At 56.2% G+C, this 19,985-nt stretch overlaps 1 protein-coding gene across 8 annotated transcripts in view; it reads right to left on the minus strand.

The window, feature by feature from the left end:
- Window positions 1–6,958: 6,958 nt before the first annotated feature.
- The window catches only part of SFXN5 (sideroflexin 5), a 116,676-nt gene continuing 103,649 nt past the window's right edge, over window positions 6,959–19,985 (minus strand). For all 8 annotated transcript variants that reach the window (XM_045054398.1, XM_019827405.3, XM_045054401.1 and 5 more), the window contains one exon: window positions 6,959–10,097. In XM_045054398.1, the coding sequence (XP_044910333.1) occupies window positions 10,020–10,097 (78 nt within the window). In that variant the 3' untranslated portion in view covers window positions 6,959–10,019. The remainder of the gene's footprint in view (window positions 10,098–19,985) is intronic.

Consider the following 19,985-nt stretch of genomic DNA (forward strand, 5'->3'; position numbering starts at 1 on the left):
AAGCCCTCCCCAGTCTCATCTGTGCCTCATCGCCCCTGTCCTCTGCAGGGTCATTCCTTGCTCCACCTGCCTCTTGATTGTGCCCTCTGCCTGGGGCTTCGCATCCATGTCTGGGACTTCTCCTGGCTCCCTGGACTCTCTCCAGCCAACCTCTGCCAAGCTGCAGAGCCACCTAGCCGGCTGCTCGCGTCTGCTGCACTCCAGCCCCCTTGGCACCTTGAACCCAACACATTCACAGCTGACTCATCTCCCCACCTGTTCTCTTCCAGGCTTGCCCACCTTGACAAACGGCCAAGGTTTCTTCTACCTTGGGAAGCAGTGTACATGGCTCCTGGGGGGGTTGGGAGGAGAGGGAAGGGATGGTAGACATAATGAGGTTTATGTGGATTGCCAAGGATGAGGCCGCTTCAAAGGAGGACCTCCATGCTGTGGCTAGGGTTCTGTTCCTTGAGCCCAGACAGGACTGTGTCACATCCTTCCTAAGCCCCCTCCCCTGCCCCACTTCCTTCCCCAGCTTGACCTCTCCTACCTCGCTCCTGGTGCCCTTGGCTTCAGTCTCATCCATGTCACCCCTGTCCCCCAGTGAGCCATGGGTTTTGCCTGTGCTGTGCCTTTACTTATGCTTCTCTCGGCTCCTGGAATGTGTTGGGGGCTTGATTAATGTTGAAGTCAATGTTGAAGACTTGCTGCCTGGGGCCCATGCAGGGATCCAAGCACAGAAGGTCCTTTTGCTGAGCCTGTCAGCATCTCACTTGGGTCCAGTCAATGCTAGAAACCAAAGGGCTTTCTCCCATCTCAGTGCCCCTCTGCACCCCATCAGCCAGGAAACACATTCCTGGCATCTTGAAAGTCCTCACCTTGGGGTGGACACTCTCACTGCCAAGCAGGTGGATAACCTCTGGGGAGCATGTCCACACAGGTGGGGTGAGGGTGAGAAGGGGAGGCATTCTTTTGGCACCAGTGGGGGCAGGGGAATGGGCGAGCTGTTCCTCTCAAGATTCTGTCACTTGGTGGGGGAGGAGGTACACGAGGATCACAGCAGAGCAGCCCCTGTCATCCAGATAAAGGGCTGGAAAGGACCCAAGGAAACCTGCCAATCTTCCTAGGCCAGGCCTGCAAGGGGCGGGCCGGGAGTCCCCACTGCACTCCCACCCACCCCCCCGTGTTGTGCCTCTCCCTGCAGACGGTAAATATTGGTGTTGTGACTTCATTAATAAAGGCTTCTGTGAGCCTGAAAAACATGGAATCAGGATGAACTATTTTCTGAGCTGCCGGCTTGCCAGGTTTGCTAATTTGGGAGTTTTTGGGCCCTCTCCAGGGAACAAACCAAAGTTTCTCTCGAAGAGACACAGATGCAGCCGGGAAGGGGAGAAGAAGCCGAGGAATGATGCTCCCGGCCCTCCCTCGACTGCTCCTTCCTCTTGGAGATCAGGGCCCTGCAGGGGTGAGGACAGGTGGACAGGGGCTGCTCGGCCAGGCCTTCCGCGAGAGAGCCTGGCTATGTCACATCGCCTCAGCTGGGCTGGCCTCCCAGGCCCTGCAGAGTCAGATGGGCTGAGGTACTGATGACGCCCGTAAGAACCCCATGTTGCACGTGACTTAAGTAGCGGGAACGCAGGTTCTTCGCTCTTGTGGCCCAAGCCACGCGCCTCAGCTTCGGGGAATGATCTTTACACTCCGCCGGTCCGCGGAACTTTCCAAGATTAGTCCCCACGGCTCCGCAGCGGCATGGCTGGTGCTCTCAGCATCTCTGCACTTGGTTGTCACCAGCTCCTCCTCATGGGTGCTGTGACTGCTTCCCGTGGGACTACGTGGAACCCTCACCTCGTCAACTGGGTTCTGCCCAGGAGGGAGCCAGGCGGCACCCCCACCCCACCCCCCACAGGCCTCTTCCTGGAGCCCCTGCTCTCGGGCAGCCCCGTAGGGGGAGGGGCGGGGAGGCCAGCAGGCTGAGTGGTGCAGGCCCAGCCAGCTTTCCTGTCAGACAGGCGCTGCCAATGCGGAGCCAGACATCGGGAACAGGTTTAACCAATTACCCGAGCGCCCCATCTGCTGTCTGGGGTGTGTGTGAGGGTGAGTGCATGTGAGGGTGTCTGGGAGTGTCTGGGAGGGCTGTGGGCGTGTGTGCGCGAGTGTGACTGTGTGGGTGTGTGTGGGCGTGCGGCTGTGCACGTGGGCGGGGTTGCTGCCTGTCCCAGTCGTACCCCCTCAGTTGTCAGACTGTGGTTACCAGCTCATGGTCTTCCTGTCTCCCCGAGACCTGGGGGTCTCCATGAACAACCCACCCGGCACCCCAGGCCCTCATTTCCTACTCCCCTCATCACCACTCACTCTCAGGGCTTATGAGAGGCCACAGTCACGTGACCCCTGCTTTCAAACCGCACCTTCGGATGTCCTTCCCTATCAAACCGCACGTTCTTGCCGCTCACTCGTTCAGTCGTCGCCTATGTCCATGCTTTGGCCTCATAACGCGCTCCTGGCCACGGGCCCCTCTGTTGTCTCTCTGACATCCCCTGGCCCCACTGCTCCTTGTTGCACCTGCCTGGCACCTGCAAACTTGCCTGAACCTGTTTCCCCACCTGCCCTTGCAGCCGCGTCTGTGAGGACATCCTGCGAGTGTGCCGGATGGCACCCGTTGAAGTCCAAGGTCCCAGCCTCAGCTGAGGCCTCACTCCTGTTGATAAATCCACTCGCATTCTCCGCAGGGGATGTCTCAAACAGTCTCCCTTCTGCCCAAACCTCTTCTGCTTACCCTCAACAGAGGACCTTATTTCCATCTCCAGAAAAAAATGAGAAACACTGCAAGGGAACACCTTCATATCAACCAGGGGCCAGGAAGAAAGAGGTAGTCCCTTCAAATGGGGCAGTCCGAGGAGAGTTGGATAAAGGAACAATTCACGAATTTTAGACACCTGACAAGAGATGTTGTAGCGCCACAAGGCTAATGACGATGGCCCACAGCCCTGGGGCCCGAAGAGGCAGGGGCAGGAGCAGTTACCAGAACTCAAGAGGACAGATGAATGGAGATAGCCCCAGATAGGAGCCGCAGCCTTCGTGAGTGGGAGGCCCAATGATGCAGGGGAGGCCCGCGGAATCGACCCCCCAGTGTCACCCTCCCCGAATCCTCAGTTTCCCACTGGAGACTCCCAAACTTGCCCAAAGGCAAGTCCATACGAGTAGGCCTCCCAGACAGAGAGCGGATAGAGAATGGTGCGAAGTATACCTGGAGGGGCCAGGCAAGCTAGTCTCTCACCCTTCAACCTCCCTCCCTCAGATCCACACTACCTGCATCCAACCCATCCTCTCCACCTGCTTCCTGTTACCCCTGAGACCCTTCTCTCCTCTCGGCCCGCCCCCCTCCGGAGACCTCACTCCTCTTGCCTGTCTCCCTAGGCTCCTCCCCTCTCACCCATTAATGTCTGCAAGCCCCAGTGTGCCTTCTGAAGCCTTCCCTTCACCCCCACATTATGCTGCAGCCACTGTCGTGTCTCAATGCCCAGCTCACAACCCAGTCTCTTGGAAATCCTTTGTTTTACAAGTTAATTGTATATTGGCAGCCAGTCGGAGACATACTCACTTCTCAGCCCATGGAGATCTGGCTTTTGACCTGACCTCACTCCACTGAGACTATTCTCTCCAGGTCCTTCCAAAGGACGTGCTTGGTCTTCGTTTTCCTTCACCTCCCAGCACCTATTCAGTATGTGCACAGCCTCTCCTACTGGAAGCATTCTCATCTCTTGTCCTCTGGGGTGCCACGCTCTCCTCATCTTCCTCTTACCCCTGGCATTAGTGTGCTCAGGCAGTTTACACAACAGAAGTACATTTTCTCACAGTTCTGGAGGCTGGATGTCTAAGCTCAGAGTACCAGCTCAAAGTGGGTTGGTTTCTTCTGAAGCCTCTGTTCTTGGCTTGAAGATGGCTGGCTTTGCGTTCGTCTGTGTCCAAACTTCCTCTTCTTATAGGGTCACCAGTCGTATTGCATTAGGACCCACCCACCTGAGCTCGTTTTACTTGAATAACTTCCTTAGGGGCGCCTGGGTGGCGCAGTCGGTTAAGCATCCGACTTCAGCCAGGTCACGATCTCGCGGTCCGTGAGTTCGAGCCCCACGTCGGGCTCTGGGCTGATGGCTCAGAGCCTGGAGCCTGTTTCCGATTCTGTGTCTCCCTCTCTCTCCGCCCTTCCCCCGTTCATGCTCTGTCTCTCTCCCAAAAATAAATAAACGTTGAAAAAAAAATTTAATAATCTCCTTAAAGACCCTGCCTCTGAATACAGTCGCATTCTGAGGTATGGGGGATCGGGGCTTCAACATTTGAATTTGGGGGGACACAGTTTAGTCCATAACACCCTTCTTATGGCTGAGCTTTTTAGCAGTCTCCTGTCTTGGGCCAGGCCTCAGAGGTGGGGGTTCCTGGAGGTTCTCTCCCAGGTCTTCCTGTTCTCACCCCACATACTCCCCCTGGGTGGTTGCCACGGTCCCTTTAGCTCCAGGTGCTCAGTAAGTGGCTAACACGCCAAGCTACGTATCTAGTCTCCACCTGCTTCCTGAGCTCCCGACAAGCACATCCGGTTGTCCCGACACCTCGACTTGAGTACCTCACAGGGACCTCTAATAACTTGTGAAGCAGAAGGCCTGCAGATTTGTTCTTCCTTCTGTTCCTTAACTGAGAAACGGCACCACCATCCATGTCCTCGGCTGCCTAAGCCAGGAACCTGGGGCCATCTCTGACTTCTCTCTCGGCCACCCTCTCCACCACCAATCACCTAGAGCTGAGCAATCCTGAATCTCTTCATTCTCTCCCTCACCTTCCAACCCCCTGGTCTAGGCTCCGTCTTCCCTCACCTTGACTCTCCCCTGGTCTCGCCAGCAGTCTTGCCTGTGTCTATGATACACTCCATTCTGTTGCCAGATGAATCCACTTCCCTACTTAAAGCCTCCAGTGGCTCCCAGCTGCCCCTTGCCCTGCAGCAGCTGGCCCACTTCTATTTCCAGCATCTTGTCTTGCCCCACCCCATTCCCTAACGCTGAGCTTCGTGCGGTTCACCCCTGGACTGAGTGAGGGCCCTGTTGTACTGCCCTTCGCTCTGCCATGCTTCCGTGTGGAGAGGAGAACTGGCTCGGGGGGGCCAGGGGGCTGAGGGCAGCCTCCTTCCCTCATTTCCTCGCTGAATTTGCATGGGGCACCCGGTGCCTCTGTCACTCATTTGTCTTCCTTCTCTTTCTCCTTCCTTCCCTTTACCCTTCCACAAGGCCCAGGGAACTGGGGTGAGGTGGGGCCCCAGATTCTTGCTCTGGTTGAGAAGATGTCCTTGTCAGGAAGGAGTCAGGCTCTGAGCTTAGATCAGGTTGCCAGTGGCTACCTCAGAGTGGGACGTGAGAAGTGAATGAACATTTTTCAGCCACTGCCCAGGAGACTCCTGGTACTGCAGGGAAGCAAGGGCACATGGGGGTTAGGCCTTTCGGGAGTGGCTGACACTTTTCTGTTTGAGGAGCTAATCAGCGGCAGGGGTATGGTGAGATGGCAGGAGCAGCAGCAGCTCTGGAAGACTGAGGGAGCTCCATTCTTCAAATTATCCCAGGTACCCCAGGGCCTTGAGAAAGAGTCACTCATCACTGTCCTCATCCCCTAGCATTCTGACTTTCCTTCTAATCATGGCCTGAGTGGGAGGAGGGAGGCCCTAGGGGCCAGCGGGTGGGGATGGGGCCAGGGAGGCCACATTCCTGGAGTGTTAATGATCTCCGGGCTGGGCAGGAGCTGAGCCCCCAAACCAGCTAAAAACAACAAACAGCTCCCAGGAGGGATTTGTGTCTGTCCTGAGAGTCAAGGATTTCCGCCCGGATGGGGGCTGTGGCCAGTGGGGCTGTTAGCAAAGAAATTCCCCAGAGACCAGAAGCCCCATGACCTAGAAGTATCACTTTGAGAACAGACCCCGCCCCCATCCCTTTCCTGCCCCCCCTCCCCAAGCCTCCTAGAGGGGCCCAGTGCACAGGTAAGGGGAGGCAGCCGTTCTCTTGACACCTGGCAGGCAAAAGTGAAGAGTCAGGGTGCATTCCTCACCTGGTCTCTCCAATCCTTACACCAGCCCAGTGAGTGATGCTTGTTCTTGACATTTTATAGCTAAAGACACCAAGGCTCTGTTGGAGAAGATGCTCCATAAACACCTGACCAAATTAATGGGTGAATAAAGGAAGTGACTGGCTAGAAGTCAAACACTCATGCTGGGGCCAAGCTGGGGCTGGCACCTGGGTTGACGTGACCCCAGCCGTGGACCTCACCTCTACAACATGGTCCCCCTGCCATGGGAGGCCATCAGCTTCTCCCTGCAGGGGTGGAAGATGCTTAGAGGTCCAGGAAAAGAGTTCAGGCCTCACTTCCCCAGGGATTCTGGGGGCTTCCTAGAAGAAGAGGGGCCAGAACTATTAGGAGGTGGCTGAGGCCTGGCCCCGAGGGACTGTGGGGAAGTTAGGAAGGGGCAGAATTCCTGGGGCTAGTGCCACACACACTGTGGATATTGGTACCTTTGTACTTGGCTCACATCTTTCCTCCCTATGAAGACTCTCTGGGCTCCCAGGCAGTCCAGAATGACCCTCCCACCTGCACTCCCCTCTGTGTCCCCCGGATAGCAACAGTATGAGATCTACCAACATCCCTATCTACTCAAGTGCCTTGCGGTGGGGTCTTAGTGAGTGCTCAGCAACTTTTCTGTAAAGGGGGGGGGGGTTCCTTCTGTAAAGTTCAACCCATGCCCTCTGTCCAACTTCCTGCCCTCACATGCTCTTCCATCCTTTCCTTTCCCCTTCCCTCTGGGCCTCCCAGATGGCCTGACGCCTCCTGGAGCCTGGGGTCTGCACCTTCCTCGGGGGGCTTCCCACAAAATCCTCAGGCAGCCCTGGCCTGTCCCCACTGTGTTTCTGTACCCCTATTGCTCCCACCCACAACCCACAAAGCCAAGCCCTGATGCTTTAAATCCATCATTTATTGCCCACAGCTCATTAGTATTACATAAATCACAGAGATTGAGAAATTTTCTGAGAAGGTTAAAAAGACACTGCAAAGTCCCCTTGGTGTGGCCAAGGCATATGTGCTCGTGCCTCACTCACACCTGGCCCAGGGCTGGAAGAGCACTTGCCCCTGTCCTCTGGCCCTTCTGCTCTCAGGACCCCACTCTTCTCCCAGGCCAGGGGCCCAGGACAGAAAACAAGCCAGCTCACAATCAGGAAGTAGAAAGGGGGCTATCAGCCACCTTGACCCAGCAGCCGTCTAGACATCTTGGGCTTTTGGCCCCTGCACCATCAGATTATTCTCCGGAATGGGAGAAGGACATCCCCGAGCCTCAGAGAATGTTTGAAGTGACTAGAAGAAGGTGGGGGTGGGGGGTGGGGCAGTACACCAGGGCTAGAGAACCAGTTGTAGGTATGGCCTGGATTCTGGCGCAGCCGGACCAGCCACACCCTAGCTGTGGGACCTAGCTCAGCCTCCACCCCAGTCATGAGCCAGTCTGCCCACGAGGCCTCCCTTCCTCTGGCCTCAGCAGAGTGGGTGATGGATATTGGCCAAAAGGTTTCCCTTATGGTGTTTTCTACAGCCGAGCCAGGGCTTATCTTATCAGCACGGCCACTGGCCCTCTGTCACCATCACCCTGAGCTGTATTATACAGATCTTTTGCCAACCCCTTTCCCAAGGAGGAGTCCCGTTAGCTCGCCTGAAGTTGCATTTGGGAGCATGACCAGAAATCATCCAGGAGACAAAGTAAGTAGGTTATGAGATGACAAGGCCACAGGGCTGGGGCTGGGGTGGGGCTGGGCCAGGGCAGCCAGTCCAGAGAGGGAGCTGGAGAGACCCCATCTCTACCACATCTCCAGAAAGGGCGGGAGTGGGGCTGGGGTGGGCAGTTTTGGTCTCAAGGTAAAGTGCACACAAACAAGGTCCAATGAGAGGTGGGGTAGGGTGAGTTTGAAGAGAGCTTTTCAAAAGGGGACCCAGAAACACCCAGCCTGTCATTGGCACGGTCACATTATGGCAGGATTGGCTCAAAAATACTTGCCCCTTTTCCTCTGCTGTTCTGTTCTCCCTACCTGCTCTGTGTTCACCCCTTCCTGACTGGTAGGGGGTGCTGCTCCTCAGGAGAGTGGGGGGCCCTCAGGGCAGCATTCTGCAGAAATAGCAGGGCCAGGCTGGGAGGTCCTCACAGACAGCACGGGGTTCTGAGGGGGTACATGGTGCCAGTGCCTGTGGAAGACCCACCTTCCCACAACCACCCCTGCACAGAGGATGGTGAGAGCCGCCCATGGCCACAGCCTTGCTGCCTGCACTAGTCTTTTCCTGCACATGCCTGTGTTCACCTCCAGCCAGGTCTCTCCCCAGGTGGAGTCACCAGGGAGGTGAGGAGGCCATGCGGCTGCATGTTGAGGGCTCCATTCCAGCTGGGGGCAGGTGAAGGGTACAATGGGGCCCATGCTTCCTCTTTGTTTGCCCTGTTCACCCTCACCTCGGGTCCTGCTGTCTTCTGCAGAGCCCCTGCAGGCCTCTCCTTTTCCTGGCTTGTCAATGGGAAGAGACAGGAGCCAGCAGCAAGTGGCCTCGGAGGCCGGTGCAGGGTGAGAGGTGGCACGTGGGTGTGGAGCCACCCTTAGGCCCAGCCACCCACACTATCTCCTCCTTCAGAACTGAAAAGGGGCAAAGATCAAGTGTTCCCAGGATGTGGGTTCACATACAGAAAGTCAAGGTCTAGCTCCTGAGGCCATTCCCAAAGGGGCCTGCCCCTTTCCCAGTTCAGTGTCCACACTGGGGATGTGCCTGGGATGACCAGCATCTGAGCAGGACAGGCAAAGACGAGGTTAGCTGGAAGAGTCCGTGGGAACGCCCTGATCCAGTCCTCTGGTTCCGGATGGGGAGTAGAGGCTCAGAGAGGGGAGCAGACTTGTCCAAGTTCACACAGCCCATTGGTGCCACAGCCAGGGCCTGCAGTTCCTGGCTTGATGCTGACTCTCAGATTGGTACCTAGAAACCTGCCTCTGCACTCAGGCATAAGACCCTCCCACTCGGGAAGCAGTAGGATGGGGCAGGAAGCCTTGGGGCCTGAGAGCCCCCCAGATGGAGGTCGGTCCAGCTCCAGCTCCAGCCCCATCCTCAGCCCCACAGCCCAGCTTCCAGCCTGGTGACTAGAAGGAGGGTCACCCTGCAGAGGTCAAAGTGCAGGCCCACAATTCCAGCCAAACATCATTCCTTCTTGGGGCTTCTTGCCTGAAGCTGGGGCCTCGAATGGATCGGGATTCCATGAAGGGTGACCCCAGCCCCAGGCACTGGGCTTCGTGCAGAGGGATTGGTTCTGCAGGTTGTAGCATGGATGAAGGCCAGCCACACTCAGAGTCAACTGCCCACAGAATCTTCCAGAGGCTTCCAGTGTTTCTGACTCCCTGGGCCACCTCCTGAGGACCTCAGTCATAGCTGCTTCCTCCTGTGAGGTGTAGACTGCCTCCCCTACCCCCAGCCCAGCCCAGCCCAGCCCAGCTCAGGGAGCCATTGGGCCCGGCCACCATAATGTCTTGAATCTACCAGCCCTTCTGCCAACCCAACCAGCCCCCTGGCCTATTCCTACTGCCACCACTGGTCCGCTGCCGCCATCTGGGCCACCGCAGCCAAGGCTCAGACTTGATTCAGATAAAAAACAAAAGAAAAAAAAAACCCAAAGTATAAAAGGATCCTAAGTCTATCCCGTGGGCACTCTACAATTTTTCAGCTTCACAGATAATTGTGCTGAGTAGAGTTTTGACAACCCCACGTAAGGCCCAGAAATGCACTTGATTATTTCTTATAGGAAATGTGTCAGAATTCCTCACCCTTGTGTTAACATGTGAATAGATTAGTCTCCCTACCACTGTGGGTCCAGTGCTCCCCCAGGTGGCCCAGGACCGGTGGGATCAGCTTGCCCCTCCCTGCAGGTGCAGCCGGGAGACTCCTTCCCGCCCCCGGCTCCCCGGCCTGGATAGCACTCCATCCCCAGGCCGGCCGGCCACCACTCACAGCCCCTTGTTGTATACCACCGTCCGACTACTCGTGGCCCGGGCAATTTCAGGCTCTAACTGGGACGTCTCGATCTGAGGAGAGAGTGAGAACAGAGAAGAAAGGTGAGGGGGGACGGGTGAGTGTGGAGGCTGGGAGTAGCATTAAGACTACCCTGGTGCCCAAAGTTCTCCCCCCCTGCCGCCTACTGACACATCCTCCTTTACCGCCCTCCTGCCACAGTATCCCTTCCTGGCTAGGTCTTGTGTCTTCCTCTGACGGTGTGTCCGTGCAGGTGAACGTCCCACACTCTGACCTCCGAGTCGTGTCTTCCTCATCTCCCAGGGCCCAGTCTGCTTCGTGGCACACACCCACTCCTACACCCACCCTGGACCTGGTCCCCACCCAGGGCTGCTCCACCCACACTCCTGAAACCCAAACTCAACCTTCTTGGACTCCACAGTCCCTATCCTTCCAGCACCCCACTCACTATCCCTATCTGTTTTTAGACATCGAAGACCTCAAGCCCCAGACTCCCTACAGCTCAGTCTTCACACCCACCCACTCCAACCCGGACCCACTCCAACCCGGACACCAGGGGCTGTCGCTCCAGCCACTCTCTAGCCCAAAGGTCCTTCCAGCTCTGACTGGCAGAGGCCCAGGTTTACAGGAACTCAACCATGCTCTTGAACCTGACATTGCTGGGCCCCCACAGTGACCAGCAAACCGCCTCCTCCCAGCCACTTTGCCCAGTCAGCTCCTTCCCTCATTCTCCACAGGGGCCACCTTAAACCTTCTCCGCCCTCCTTAGTCACTCCGCCCTCAGCCCCCCACTCTTCCTGAGCAGAAGAGCCTTCTTCCTACTTCAGAGAAAAAGCAGAAGACAACAGAAGAAGCCCCTCGGCATCCCCCCATCAAACCCATGAACTACCTGTCCACGCTGCTCCGCACCTGCCCTCCTGCCACCCCTCCCCTCAGAAGGCAGGACCTCCTGGGGTCCATCTCCCCCATGCCCACTCCGGGAGCCCACTCCCAGACTCTCCTGCTGTCTCCCACCTTCACAGTCCACTGACTCTCCACCATCAGCGTTTCAACACTGACAAGAACTCCTCATCTGATAAACTGTCCCGTTAACCCCACGTCACGCTCCAGCTACCGCCTGGTCTCTCTCCTCCCCCACAACCAAATTTCTTTAAGGCACTGTCTCAGGTGGCCTTCTCCACCTCTTCACCTCCCACTGACTTTTCAACCCACAGCAAATCTGGTTTCTGTTCCCACCACAATCCACAAAAATCCTTCTCTCCCAAGTCACTGCCACCCTGCACTTTGTGACATCCACTGGACACTTCTCAGGGTCACCGGGGGCTTCGTCTGGCTGGGCCCTCTTCCCTGCACAAGCCCTGGGGTGATTCCACCCTCCCGGGGACTCCCCAGATCTGCGGGCTCTCCAGCCATGTTTCTGCCCTGAGTCCTGGGCACGCAGGGGCTGTCTACTAGACCTTTTCATGGATGTCTCACAGGCACTTGAACTCAACCCTAAAATCGAAAGCGGGATTGAAGTCACCATCTGCCCCTGTCCCAACCCGGCTCCCCACACCGTCATCCAGTGATGCTCTGGCACCACCTCACCTCCTCTTTCCTTCCTTCCCCTCAAGTCTCCGTCTACCCCCACCTCAGACAGTGCGAGCCTTCCCAACCACAAGTTTGGGCACCCCTCTCGTCCTCATAAAATGGCTCAATAACCCCACTGTCCTCAGGGAACAGTCTCGACTCCTGCGCTATTCAGCCCCTGCCTAGCCTCGCCCCGCGCCTGGGGCTGGAGGCACCGCACACGCCTACTTATTGCCATGCCTCAGATACCGGGCTTTCCCCACCCTGGTTCTTTGCCCGAACTGCCCCTCTGTCACCGCCTCTCTCCACCCCCTTTGCCGGGCTCCTCCTTGGGCTTATCTTCCACATCTCAGTTTTAGACATCTTCCCTCCTCCCAGCCTGGGTGTGGCCACTTCCTGGGACCCCCCCACACAGCTTCTGGCACTTTTTGCATCTCAGTTGTATCCCTTGTTTCTGAGGTTGACCGTCCACTCGTCTTCCCCCTCTCCACTTTAGACTGCAGGCTCCACAAGGCAGCAAACGTGATGTGCGATCGTGTTCATCCCTGCACCCTCAAGGCCCACTGCCAGTGCACAGGAGGTATTCAGTAAGTGTTGAATAAATGAATGGAAAGAAGGGAGGCAGAAGGCACTGGGAAATAAGGTCCCCCTGGAGGCTCTACAGCAGCCCAGATGTTGGTCTGCAGCTCCAGGGACTTAGCCAGTAAGGATGCCTGAGGGAACCTGAAAGGGAGGTGCTACTTCAGTGAGGGGGGCCTCGGCATGATCTCCACCTTAGGCAGAGTCAAGGAAGTGCCGGGCCTTTGTGGCTTAGTTCAGCCGAACCTGGTCCCAGGTACCTGCTGTATGTCAAGACAGGGCAACCCTGAGAAGTATGCAGAAGGCGCCATAGACCAGCCCTGCCTTCAAAGAACTCGGTCATGGCCAGACCCGGCATGTCAGAGGCCAAGAAGGAGGGAGTTCAGTGTGGACTAGAGCCAGTGGGCATAGTGGAGTTTCTGGGGAAGGGGAACCCTTCCCCTGTGGTCCACGGTACCCCCATACCCAGGCTCTGGCCACTGAAGAGGGCCAAAGAGACAAGAGCTAGGCTCGGGGCCCAGGCCTCTTCCCCACCCCCTCTCCTCAAGCCACCTCTTCCCTCCCCACCCCTGCCGGCCTCCGTGTCCCCTCCACCTCACTAGCTCCCCTCGTCCCCATGCTGCCACTGACACAATGCACAGCGCCCACGCTTAAAAATCTAAATGCTTTTGAAAATGTTTAACCTAGTTAGACAAATTAGCAAAAATTTGTGCAAAACAATTTAGGTATTTAAAATATTCAATGTTTTTAAAAAACTGGAAAACTGTTCTTAGCTTTCAGCTGCAAAAACCAACAAAATATAACATCCCAGCAATCTTACCATGAGGTGTAACATAACCCTTCGGGAAAGCTGTTAAACAGCTACTGAGGCATCCTGGGAAATAGCACTTCATTTATTCAAATGCACATATGTCAGGCTTTTGCACCATATGTCATTCCAAGCTATTTACAGTAATAATTAAATCTTAATCAACGTTTAACCTCTGTAAAATGTTTGAAGAATCCTAATCACCCTTCAGACTGCACTAATGAAGGAGAAATATATAAACATAAAAGGAAAATGATGCACAGATATCACACTGGAAAGAACAGTAATTGCAAAATTGTATTTCTTTTAAATATAATCAGTAAATGATGTAAAGTAAGCCAAGGAGTATTTTAAGTTAAGACATCTTGGATGTCAGAGGTGTGAGCAGCTAATTTTGTTCTGCTACCCATAACAGATGTAGCATATTTTATTTTAGTGCCATTATTAGCAACTTCCCATGCCGGCTTTCACTGAAGCACCGAGGCCCGCATTAAAATCGGAGAGGCTGCTCACCACCGCGGTGGAGGACCACGGCCGGGGCCACGGCCCACTCGACCCGCTCCCTGGAGGGTGCCGGCCTGGGTGCAGACCAAGGCCTCATCCTCCCCGCGGGGGCTGTCCCTGACTCAGGTCCCCCAGGCTCCTCGCTGTGCCGAGGGCAGCAGGTAGAAGGGAGGCAGGGGGGAGATGCGGGCAGTGGAAAGGCTCTGGGGAGGGGTAGCTGGTTGAGGTACTCAGGAGCAGAGGCTCAGGGACAGAGTGGCCTTCGGGGCTTTTTCTCTCATTTCACATTAACCAGCCCTCACGTCAGACGTTTATGGCTGTCAACTCCATACACCAGGGCTGGGCACACAGAGATGGACAGGTGAGATGGACAGTCTATCTCATCCATGCCCTTGAGTAGCTCACAGTCTAGGGGAGGAGTCATCTATGAAAGCACATGGATCCCAGAGAGACAAGGTGCCATGGTAACTGGGGAGGGGGTGGGGGTTACCACGTATTGATGAAAGGAATAAGGAAGAAAGACTTCTCAGAGGAGGTAGGCTGGGAATAAAATGGAGGATTTTGATAAGAGAGGGCAGGAAAAGCATTGGCGGGCCAGCACGGCCCGTTTGGTGTGGGCAACGTTGGGCATGTAGGGAATGCGGCAGGACGTGGAGGTGGGGCTGGGACGGGCAGGCCCTCATGGGCCACACGAACGTGTCAGTGTGGGCCATGGGGAGCCACGGGAGGATTCTGAGTGGGGGTGGGCCATGATCCAGACTCCATTTTAGAACTGTTTCTCTGGTGGCGGTGGATGTGGAGGATGGATCGGAGGGTAAGTGAGGGGGCAGCTGTGGGAATAAGAGAGAGGTGCCAGGTCCTGCCCTATGATGCTGCCGGCGGGGCTGTGAGGAGGGTGGCACTGAATCCTTTCTGAAGAGAAACCCATAGGAGTTGATGACCAATCCCATGTGGGGGTGAGAGGGAGGTGTCGAGGATGACTGTGCGTTGGATGACTCCTAATTCTAGCTCGGGAGCTGGGGTGGCTGGTGACGCCGTTCTCAGAGGCAGGGAATGCGGGAGGGGGACGGGTCAGGGTGGGAGGGTGACAGGCTCAGGCTTGGTCATGTTGAGTTCCCTAGGCAGAGAGGCCAGCGAGGCAGACAGCGCATGGGTTCGGGGGCTCTGGGCAGGGGTCTGGGTGGGAGAGCAAACCTGGGATGTGCAAGCACAGCCGGAGGCCCCAGGGTGGGGGAACTTGCCCAGGAGAACAGATGGAAGGGGAGGGCGCCAGGCCTGGAGAACAGGCAAATTTGAGGGGCGGCTGAAGGGAACAAGCTCATGATGGTGGCCTTGAGGGACCAGCCCAAGGAGCAGAAGCAGTGACAGGGGGTGCCAAGGCACCAGGCAGCATGGATACCAGGCACAGCTTTCTGAGTGGTCCCAATGAGGGCTGAAAGGCTTCAGTCTTCACAACGGGATTTGGTGACCTCCGGAGTCCAGATTTCCTACCCCCAACTCAGCGCTGACCCCAGGCACAGACTCTCACTTCCATCCTGGGCCACTTCAACTGGCTGTCCATTAAGACTCCTCTAGCCTTGGCTGGGGCTGGGGCAATGGCGGATCTCACGGGCGTCGGGACCATTGGGGATCTTTACCGCTGGGCTCAGCGGGAGGCCCCCACAGGGAAGACCCCTGTGCCGTTTGAAGATCACCTCTCTGAGGTGTGGGGGTCCTGGGTCTCCTCCACAGCTATCACATCCAGGGCTCTGCTGATAAATGGAAGTGATTCAGATACGGAGTGCCCCGCTGCTGCCCCAACCAGAGACAGAGACAAAGGGCTGTGCTGTTGTTTGGGGGGCACCCCTGCTGCTCAGGGTGGGGGGGCTGATGGATAAGAAGCAGAAGCTGGCTTTATGTGCCATGTGGGCAGATCAAATGGTGTGTTGGCCACAGAGGTTCATGGGTGGGTTGTGGAGTGAGGGAGTTGCCAAGGCCTGGTAAGGGGAATGGGTGCAGCAAGAGGGGTCACCAGTACCAACCCAGTAAAGGCTTGATGGCCCAGGGTAGTGGGCCGAGGGCAGGGCTTGGTTCTGACCTCAACAAGCTCTGAGGGGATTCCTACAAAGAGAATGGGATGAGGAGAAAGGGGGCTGGGCAAGAAGTGGCCATAGGGAGGAGGGGTGACCTAGTTCCAGGCTGGCCTCAGGGGGCAGGCAAGAGCCCCTGGCTCCCTCTCTTCATCTGGTAGACACCTCTCCAGGTACCTGACAGCCAGTTAGCAAGGGATGGGGAGCCAGAGCCCTGGAGGGTGGGGGCTGCAGGGACCAGTGAGAGAGCTGAAGTTATCAGCTGTCTGATAGTCCCCCACAAGCCCCAGAACTGGCGGTGCCAGGAGGCCGTGGGCCTGCTGGACACACACCCGCCCTGCCCAAGAGTGCTGCCCAGCCACTGTTCCCTGACCCTGAGGTACAACCTGCACCCTGGCTCCCAGAGAGCCTCATCCAGGTGCCCCACCCAGCCAGACCCTGCTGCCCCTCACAGCAGATAGTCCCTAACTTTTAGTTGCATTGAAAGTCGGGGGCAGAAAACATGAATCATCATGTCCAGAAACCCCCAGCCCCCCTGAGCACCCCAAGGCCCAGCTGGCCCCACAGTCCCCTAGAGCAGCCTGACTGGGTCTTCCTTGGTGGTGCAGGAAGGGTTAACCCTGAGCTATCTGCCTCTGTCTCCCGGCTCATTATGGGTGGGGGGCCCGAGTCAGGAATGCATTTGGGGCCACCGCTGCCTCTGCAGCCTGGGAGCACACACACCTGCAGCCAGGCCGGCGGATAGTTTACATATTTGAACCTGGAGCTAAGGTGCCCAGACACAAACAGGAAACTGGATCCCTGGCCTGTGCCCCATTCTCAGGGGCTTTTACCTACTACAAAGAACTTCCTCCTCCTTGCCTTTCTTCTGGTGGCTTTTCTGCCTCCTTTTCAAAGGCATGGGGCTAGGGGGGCGGGGTGTTCAGTGTGACCCTGTGACATGGCTCAAAGCTGCCTCCTGCTCCTGGCCAGGGTTCTGGGCTTCTGAGCATCTGCAGGTGGTGCTGACATTGACATGGGGTCCAATGCCCAGGCCGGCACCTGACTGACCCTGTGTGTCTGACGCCTCTTTCCGGTCTAGCACGTAAGGGGCAGCACACCCCACGCTCTCTCTTCAGGGCTGAGCAGGCCTCAGGTCCTGCTTAGGCACACAAGTCCAGGCCCCATCTTTCGTGAAGCTGTCCCGAGTGTCCTAGAGGGCAGAGGTGTTAGGACAGCGCTGGAGAGCAGCTGAGGCTTGAGCCTAGACCCTGTGGGTCAGGCCTATGGTTGCTGGCTTTTGGCTCCCGCTGCTTTCCCAGTGAATGTCAGATTCCTTGGCTGGATGCTAAAGGCCTTCTGGGACCTTCACCAGGTTTCTCACCTACTGGCTGCTCTCCATTTCTAGTACACTGTACGTTTAGCCTTTGAGGCCCAAGTCTAGCTATATCTTAATCCTCTAAAGCTGCCTCCTCCAGGAAGCCTCCCCTGATCTTCTCAAACCAAATCCATTGCCCCTTGCATTTATTTCCATCTCCATCACATCCCCAGTTGCAGGCGATTTGTTCACTAATCATCTATGAACACAGCAGTCCCCCACCTCACCCCAGTTCAAGCCGGTAGGTCCTTGGCAGAAGTTGAATCAAACTGAACTGAAGGTCCCCAAGTGTAGGGATCCCGTCTATACTCTTCCATCTCCCCTGTGCAATGTGCACCCAGTGGAGGCTCAGACCCCCTCCCCATTTTGGGGCTTTGTACTGTTCCTGGGTGCCCCCTGGTGGATCAATCTCAGAATCCTTCTCTGTCCTCCATCTTCTCAGCTTCAAGGCCTCAGTTTCCCCCATATGTGTGGTAGGAAGATTTTCTACTTCCTGGGACTGACATGAGGATAATATCAAGAAACAGGTGAGAGAGTTCTTTGGAAACTTGGAAAATCCATGTGATGCCGCATAAGGAAGGAAGGACTCCATGGCTATCCTAGAGCCCAGGCCCAGTCTTGTTCACGGGTGTCTCCTCCTGGCTCACAAGGCTGAGCCCTTGCTTGTGCACAGGCCAGGCATGTTCTATGCTTCGCACATATTGATGCTTTTAATCCTCTCAGCGGAAGCTTTGCACAACCAAGCCTCCTCCCTCCCTGTCCTGAATTCAGCTAGGCTTTCTAGAAGGTCCTAGAAAGAACCAGGAGGGACAGGCTGAGAGGTGGCCCTGCTGGAGGATGTCACTGGGGCATGTGTGTGCATGTTCATGTGTGTGCTTGTGTGTGGGCCTGTGTGCACATGCAGGTTTGGGCTGGGGGTGTGGGGAACAGGCAACGTGACAGGTGGCGTTGGCGTTCCTGGGCTCTGAGTGGCTTTGCCATTCCCATCCGTCCCTCCTGGGGGGTCCTGTGGGCAAACTCCAAGAAAGCAGCGGGCGGGGAGGCGGCAGATTTCTGACGGCAAAAATAGCCCACTTTGGAGTTCAGTAGAGACTGATTAAACCAGTAAATGAGAAAAACCCCAAACAAACAACTCCAAGGAAAGTGGGAGATGGATTTGAGATTAGAGGGAAGAGGCCCCTGCTCTGGGAGAAGGTGAATGTCTGTGGACTCAGGAGGGACACAATGCCCTCTAGACGTTGCCTCTGGCCTCATAACAGCACTGCAAAAGCAGGAGAAGCAGGAACCGGGGTAAGCCCAGATGAGCCACACTCTGTATTAGGTGTTGATAAAGAGCTCTATTTCTCAGCCCTAGGAACATCCTTATGTGTTGAAAGAGGGAGAAAGGACTATTGTCTCGAGGTAGTAGATGGAACACAGGAAACACATGTCACCGAAGTCTACCTATGTGAGGTGAGACAGATCCTAGTGTGGCTCATCAGAGAGGACTTCCTGGAGGAGCGGTCATTTCTAGAACAGCCTGAATGTAGACCTGAGCTCATTCCCAATTCTTCCCCATTCTTGGTTGGGCATTCAAATGCTTTCCCAAGAAAAAGAGAAAGAGAGGGGAAAGAGAGGCAAGCTGGGGTAGATATTTGCTTCTGGTAAGTCACAGCTTCCAGCCAAGCTGGTTCGTGAAAACTACCATTTTCCTCAGAGCTGCTGATGGGGAGAGAGGTGGTAGAGGTTCTGCTGCCAGGGGGGTCACCCATATTCTCTTCCCAGACAGGGAGGGGGTAGGGAATGAGAAGGGGGTGGCTGAACTTGACGCTCAGGTACCTCATCTACAGCATGAATGTGGCCTCTAAGAGCCACCCTCTGGGGCCAGGGTGACTTGTGGTTTGTGAGTGGTATGAGGATGTGACGAGGGCCTTAGCCTTCTTCACAACATGCCTTCTTCTAGTGCCCCGGACCCTCTAAGGCTGAGGTAAGGAGAGGGTAGGCTGAGTGGGGGTGGGGTTGGCAGGGCTGACATGGGAGGCTCTGAGCAGGAAGCCTTGAGGGCCTCTGATGATGTCTTTTCTTCCAGTCAAGGTGTTTGGCAGAAGCTGGAGGGGCAGGGGAAGGTGGGAAGTCCTCTGCTGAGCTGTCAGGCAAGGCCAAGGAGCAAAGGCCAACCAACCAGCAACTGTAGGGCATGCCAACAGAGCAAACAGGTGCTCGCTACTGGTGAACCTGACTCCTTGCCTCCCACCTGGCATGTTGGTGCAGGGAAAAGAGATGCACACACATTTAGAGAGCCCCCTAGCCCTATGGAAGAGCCCAGGGTTCTCTCCTTCACCCGCAGCCAGCCAGAGGCACATAGCCCATCTTTTCTGTGCCCCCACTCCAGTCTCTATTGCTGCTGGGAGGCCAGAAGAGTCAAGTGAGGGTCCAGGGGCCACAAGGCAAGTTCCCAGGAAGGCCAGGCTCTGCCCATTAGCCATTTGGCAGCATTCTTGAGCCACGCCAGGCCCTCGGAGGTGGCTCTCAGAGGGCACACTCGTGCTGCAGACAAGACACCTGAGGGTCAGATGGGGTCAGCATCTGACTCAAGATTGCATGGCCTGCTGTCAGCTCTTCAAACTCCAGAACAAGGGCCTGGTCTAATGGTTTCGCTTCCAGAATCCTCATGGGCAGAGCCGTGAAGAAACATAGTTCCACCACCCTATGGCTGGGGAAACTGAGGTCTTTGAGGTTAAGACCAAGGTCATATGGATAGTTGAGGCTGAGGGATGCCAGCCTCTGCCTCTGGAGGAGGGTGGGCCTGGGGGATGTGGGGTGACCGCCAGCCCCAATCCCACCTATGGACAGGGCAGAGCTCTTAGTGGCCTCTATTCCCCAATGCCCCACTCATCCACAGAAAAGCCCCACCTTTTCCTGTGGACACATTTCAACCTCACCAAATCAGCTAATTATTGACAGTTGGTGAAGAGGAGATTTCACTTTTTCCTCCTGTTAAACTGCTCCTAATTAGTTCCCTGTTACCACGGCTGGCTCGCCCGCCCGCCGCCCGCCCGTTCACGCAGTAATCCCG

Source organism: Felis catus, chromosome A3 (assembly GCF_018350175.1).
Source record: "Felis catus isolate Fca126 chromosome A3, F.catus_Fca126_mat1.0, whole genome shotgun sequence".
In the NCBI taxonomy this organism is placed as follows: Eukaryota; Metazoa; Chordata; class Mammalia; order Carnivora; family Felidae; genus Felis; species Felis catus.